Source organism: Aptenodytes forsteri, unplaced genomic scaffold, assembly GCF_000699145.1.
Source record: "Aptenodytes forsteri isolate BGI_AS27 unplaced genomic scaffold, ASM69914v1 Scaffold297, whole genome shotgun sequence".
Lineage (NCBI taxonomy): Eukaryota > Metazoa > Chordata > Aves > Sphenisciformes > Spheniscidae > Aptenodytes > Aptenodytes forsteri.
In genome coordinates this window covers 183,316-189,340 of record NW_008796167.1, presented here as the reverse complement: position 1 = coordinate 189,340, position 6,025 = coordinate 183,316, and the positions used below count along the sequence as shown (strand labels likewise).

The window sequence follows — 6,025 nt, the reverse complement described above, 5'->3', positions numbered from 1 at the left end:
CCCCCCCCCCAAAAGAGCGGCCGGGTCTGTGTGCTGTCGCTGCCCGCTTTAATAAACACACGGCTTTCTCTCCTCGCTGCCCCGTGAAGGTTGAGAAGTCACACTCCGTCCTACTGCGACGAGTCCCTCTTTGGTGCCAAGCCTGAGGGTCCGGCCTGGGCAGCCCCTCGGATGAGGAAGGAAGACGTAGCCAAGCTCCATCCGCTGCTCTGGAGCCCTCCGCCCGGCCCCCGAAACCAGCCCAGCCTTTCTCCCGGCTCCAGGGAGACGCCCTTGAGAGCCGTCCACCCGCGAACCCTTGTGTCTCCGGCAACAGCAGGCTTTGAGGTGGGCGGTAAGGACAAGTCCTGTCTCTGGAAGCGTCCTGAGAGCGATTTGGGCTCCGAAGGCCGAGGTGCTCCCGGCAGAGGACGTTCCCAGTCCCTGAGCCGGCCGAACACCTCCTCAGACAGGCTCCGACTGGCTTCAGGCAACCCCAGGACAGAAAGGTGTAAAAACCAGAGCCCTCCGACAGCCCCTGTGACCCCCCGAGGCCCTCTGATGAGGGGTCGATCGAAAAGCATGTCCGGGCCTTCCTTGGCCATGAACTCCAAGGCAGTGGGTGGCTGCAAACCCAGGCCTCCCTGGAAGTGAAGCCAAACGTCCCCCTGGACGTAAATACAGCCTTATCCTACCTGAGGTGGGGCCTGACCTGGTGAGCAAGTCCCTGAGGACCCTGGGGCCTCCCGTGGCTGCGAACGAAGGACGGGGCTGCTCCACATGGGAGGATGAGCCGGGAACCGAGGGTGGCCGCAGCACCGGAGCGGGACGGGACAGCCTTGGTGGTAACAGCAGCTTCCATTGACTGTCCGGTGGTCGTCAGATGAGGAACGGTAACGAGTCAGGTTCCTTCTGTCCCGGAAGTCCAGCCGGAGAAGTCAGAACAGCAGGAGACAGGACTGCCTACAGCATAGGTCCAGGGCCCATCCAGGAGAAGGACCAGGCACAGGTACGCCTACAGCGTAGCTCGGGGGGGACAGGCAGGGCCTGAGCTCAGGTGGAGCTCCCAGACCAGGGAGCAGAGGGTGCCACCGGGGTGGAGGTCCCAGGTGAGGCTGGCCAGGGCAGTTAAGGTCCGAGAGCCCTGACGGGGACCTCTGCTGACCAGTTCTGGGGAGAGAGGAGTCCTGCTTCATCCTGCCTGTCGTGTACAATCACAGGATCGCTTGGGCTCGACGGGACTGCAGGAGGTCTCTAGCCCAACCTCCTGCCTGAGGCAGGTGAGCTATGGGCTCAGGCCAGGCTGCTCAGGGCTTTATCCAGTCGGGTGGTGGGAACCCTCAAGGACAGAGGCTGCACAGCCGTGCTGGTACCCCTTCCCACTGCTTGGCTGTCCTTGGGGTGAGAAGTTTCCCTTTATATCCAGTCGGAGCCTTTCTTGTTTCGGTTTGTGTCTGTTCTCTCATTCTGCTGTGCACCTGAGCACAAAGCTTGGCTCAAACCTCATAGTCACCTCCTCTTCATAGGTACTGGGAGGCTGCTCTGAGTCCCCCCAAAACCCTCCCTTCTCCAGGCTGAACAAGCCCCATTCCCTCAGCCTCTGCGCATGGGACGTGTGCTCCAGCCCTGACCGTCTTGGTGGCTCTCTCCTGGCCTTGCTCCATTTCATCAACGCTTTAATGGTCTCCTTTGGCAAGGAAGGAGAAGGGAGGACGAGCAGAGAGGTGAGGAATGGCATCACCCCGCGTCCTGCTGGAGGTGGGATGTCCCCGAGCTGGATGGGATTTTGTGACAGAGAAGGATCTGCCACAGGGATTTCAGCAGCTTCTGGTGATGAGGATGTGCTGAGTGGACACGTAATCCTGTGGTTTGTACCGAGGGTTGTGAGGTGCTCTCACAGCAACGCCATGCTCGTCACCAAATAAGTGACCCAAGGCAAATCTGCTGGGGCCTTGTGTTTGGTCCGCAGGATGCTGCTGTGCGACCTGGGCACAGCTAGCGTCTCCAAAGACTGTCTGAGCAAAGCAGGTCCTCCTCGATTTCCATTCCTGAGGTGGGAAAGAGCAACTCGGTCTTTAGGAATACAAGTAGGGAGGCAGATAAAGGACGCAAGCCGGGTGGCTCGGGGTTTGCAGCCAGTGTCACCGCTGCCCTGGGAAGGGAGGCTGCAGTGACGAGCTGCTGAGGTCAGGGAACGCAGGGGAGTTGCTGGGAGTCTGGTAACTCCCTCCCACGCAAAGGGAAACATTCTCTCAAATTCACCCAAGGACAAACCGAGCGAGGTTAAGGGCATCATCCGGCCCCCAGAAATTTTATTGCCACCTTGAGCAGCAGCGGGATTGGGCCTTGACCCACTCCAGCACATGAAGGGCACTGAAGCTAGAAAGGCCAGCCGGGAGGGACACCCCTGGTCCAGTCCCATTGGCAAGAAAGGTTATTCTTGCTTTTGAAAGGCAACAGAGCTCAACCTAAAATGGTGAGACGTGTCATCGTGCCGCTGCTCTGATGTCTTCTGTCTGTGACAGCCAGCCCTGGCAGGCTCAGGCCTTAGTGCAAGTGCTATCTCAGTCAATGCTTGTAATCTGGGAGAGTTGAGCCCCAGGGGAGCAAGCAGCCATGCTGGGAAGAAAGAATGGAGGACAGAGGATGGATTTTGTGCTTATTTCTTGGCCTTCTTGCCCTCTCCCTTTTTCTTCGTCTTCAACATGAGGGGTGTCTGGAACAAGCAGCTTTTCTGGATGCGGGTGGCAGCACAGGTCGTGGCCGTCTCCCTCACGTCCTGCTTATTCTTCTCCTGCTGCATTCAGCGCTCCTCCTCAGTCCAGGAACAGGAGGTAAGCATGGTGCGTTGCTCCTTCAGGGCCAAGCCTTTTCCTTGGTGCAGACAGCATGAAGTGCCTCTCGGTCAGCCTGGCAAGACAGCAGATGCCAGTTACTGCAGGCTTGAGGGCCTTCAGCAGGTTCTCCCTGCACATCCCTACGGAGGGATCCTTTAACTATCCCAAATCCGGGTAGAATTGCCCCTGGCTGCCGAACTGAGCCTTCCCAAAGGGACCAAAAAAAGGAAATGTGCCTGAGTGAGACTTTTCAAGAGGTGCCAGGTCCAAATACCTTCATGCTCCTTTGAACCTCCCCCGCCGGCTTCCCTACATTGCAGACGGCCTCCGTCCTCTGATGGGGACTCTGACCGTGTGAGGCACGTGCAGGTCAGGGCCTGCTTTGCCACCATGCTGAAGAAAAGGCCACCTCTCTGTGGTTTGGATGGGGCTGAGCCTGAGCCGAGAGCTTTGCTGAGAAGCAGGTTGTATCAGTGGTGCTGTAACCCAGCTGATACGCTGTGAGCTCTTGGGAGCGTGGGAAGAGCCGGGCCGTGTCCGCCTGCAGAAGGCCAGGGACAGGTAGTTTCGGTGGCACTCGGCAGTGGTTTATTCCTTGCCCGACGCACTAGTGAGCCACGCAGAGGAGGAGGGTTAGGGGAGCCAGCAGTTCTGGGGCTCGGTGCTCCAGGCGCCCTGGCAGAGAGGAATCAATAATAACCTGACGTTATTAAAAACCTGAGAAGGTGAGGATCCTTATGATTAGCATCAAGTGTTCAGGCCCCTTCCCACACTTTGCATTGCGGCAAGCCAGCAGCTTTTCTCCACCTGGGTAAAAACTGTAGGGACACGAAAGCAATTAGGGCCTTCTCAGAGGAGGCGTTGGGGGTGCTGATGTGAATCTGAGCCTGTTCAGCTTAATTTGGATGTCGGCACAGTGACATGCAAGCTGTTAAGCCTGCAGGTCTCTCGAGTGGGCTGGGAGAGAAACTGAAGTGTGATTTGGACACTAGATGGAGACAAGAGGGTTAAGGATTGACACAAAAGCGAGAGCCCTGTTCCCTAGCAGCAGGTGGATGAGTCAGACCCAGTGAGGAGAGTCATCAGCAAACTGGGGTAACTGCCCCGAAATCTAAGCAGCAGAGAACTGCTGAACCCGAAAGCGGGACACAAAGTGCAATCTTGGAGTGCTGGAGTACTTGAAAGATGAAGCCTCTTAAAATGAAGAGAGATTTTTATTTGAAAAACAAGATGACGGTGGCTTGTATGGCCAGGGGTGGCCAGTTTACCCCCACTGCTGTGTTCAGGCTCCAAGGAATCAACGGGGGAAACCAGAGCCCATCGCATCAGCCACACGCTTTCCTGTCCCACCCTGGCCCAGGCTGTCACCGAGGGCTTCCAGGCCGTCAGGAGGTCAGAACTGGCACTTCCTCGCTATTTACACCACAAGGACAATGTTGGTTAAAATACAAATGGGTTGCTTGGGTTTCGTACTGCGGTTCTCACTCCCATTTGATGTTTTACTACTGCCCCGTCCTCTTGTTCTACCAGAGCTGTGCAGTCCAGCACAAGAGCAAAAGATGCTCCATTACTGTTCTGGGCTGCCCTGCCTGTAGGAGGCTGGTGCTTGTGAGGAGCAAACACCAAGTCTAAATAAAATGAGGTGGGGGAAACGTTCAGTTGTTTCCTAGCTCCAGATGCCCCCTGTCCAGTGTCACCGATGCTCGGCTCAGGCGAGAGTTGATACAGAGGCCTGAATCACAGCTGGGACTCCTGCCTGCTGCTGCTCTTATTTCTCATTTTTCTATCTGCTCAGCACTGCGGTAAATCACACTCTCTCTACCTTTGACTCAACCCTGGCTCCTTGTCTCGAGTCTCTCAGCAAAGTACCAGCCAATCTGGGAACTGCTCAGCTTCCAAAATTAGCTGCGCCCAGCCCTAGGTGCTACAAACAACTACAAAAGACGGTTTTATGTGCGGGCAGTATTACGTTTGCTCTGCTTAGCCCATACCAGCTCCCTTGTTTTTCAGCACACGCCTCGCCCGATCTGCGGTAGCCTCGCTGCTCTGCATTCTGGCTAGCGTGCGGCCTCTCCAAAGTGGCACAGCGCTTTGCAGAGCTGGTTTCAGAGCCGAGTCAGTGAATGGGGAGAAAAGGCGGTCCTGCGAGTAAGCTGCTTGCTTGGTGGTTGTGATTGTTGTTGCTACAGGGCTGCTTTCCACTGAAATCAGCGGAGCATTGTGATGGAGCAGGTACACCGTGAAAAACGGCATATGCGTCCTGCCAGGAGCTGGCAGGAGCCAGGTAATTACCTGAAGCAGGCAGCGGCCTGACCTGACGGCACTACGACAGGTTTAATCTCCTCCTGCAGTACCTTTCTGAGAGCCAGCGCTGATCCTCAGTGCCCCAATACAAGTGTATTGAGTTGTGTCCTTAGGTGCCGAGTGTCCTGCTGTAGCTCGTCACGCTCGTTCAGGGAAGCCCGCAGCTCCTCTTTCTGCTGTTTCACTGCTTCCCGCTTGGTCTGCGGGATGCAGGTCTTTTGGCCAGCTCTTGCAAGCTGTTTTTGAGATCTCTCATCGCATTGTCCTCCTTGTAAATCAAGCCCTGGAGGATGATGCAAAGAAAGAAATACCACTGAGAAGGGGAGGGCACGGTGCAGCATCAGGTGGGCAGAAGAAAGGCTCGTTTGCAAAGATGTTGGTAATTTGAGACTGGACGCCCCTGCTCTGGTAGCAAGGGGGATGCTGCAGCTGGACAGAGGCCTTACCTACCCATTTGTAACACCGACAGGAGTCCTGCCGGTGGCAAAATCAATCGGAGCCACTGGGCAGAGCCTGGTGGCTTTATCAGGCTGGATTAGGCTCAGAGGGACTGTCCTGGGGACCTGGCTCAGCAGGTTGCCTGCGAGAGAAACGCTCGGCCTGGACCAATGGAACAGGTTTATTCATTGCACACCGGACCGCTCGCTTCCCGCTTGAGAATCCTCACCTCATCAGAGATGGACGTGATCCAGGGGGCTTGGGAGCGTCGTGTTTCACCGACGGGGCCCTCGGCCCTTCACGGCACCTGCTGTACCCGCTGCCTCTTGGGGCTGGGCTGGGCTGGGCTGGGCTGCCCTTCCTCGGGGCCCATCTCTTCCCTGCAGTCACCGACGCCCCCGGGCCGGAGCCTGGGAACAGAAACCTCTCCTCCTCGAGGCGAGGCCGGGGGCAGCGGGACAGCCCGG

At 57.0% G+C, this 6,025-nt stretch overlaps 1 protein-coding gene across 1 annotated transcript in view; it reads left to right on the top strand.

The window, feature by feature from the left end:
* Positions 1-1,563, top strand: part of RITA1 (RBPJ interacting and tubulin associated 1) — a 2,423-nt gene extending 860 nt beyond the window's left edge. The window contains exons 2-3 of the mRNA XM_009287531.2: positions 90-988; positions 1,506-1,563. Coding sequence (XP_009285806.1) covers positions 90-633 — 544 coding nt within the window. The 3' untranslated portion in view covers positions 634-988; positions 1,506-1,563. The remainder of the gene's footprint in view (positions 1-89; positions 989-1,505) is intronic.
* Positions 1,564-6,025: the final 4,462 nt, after the last annotated feature.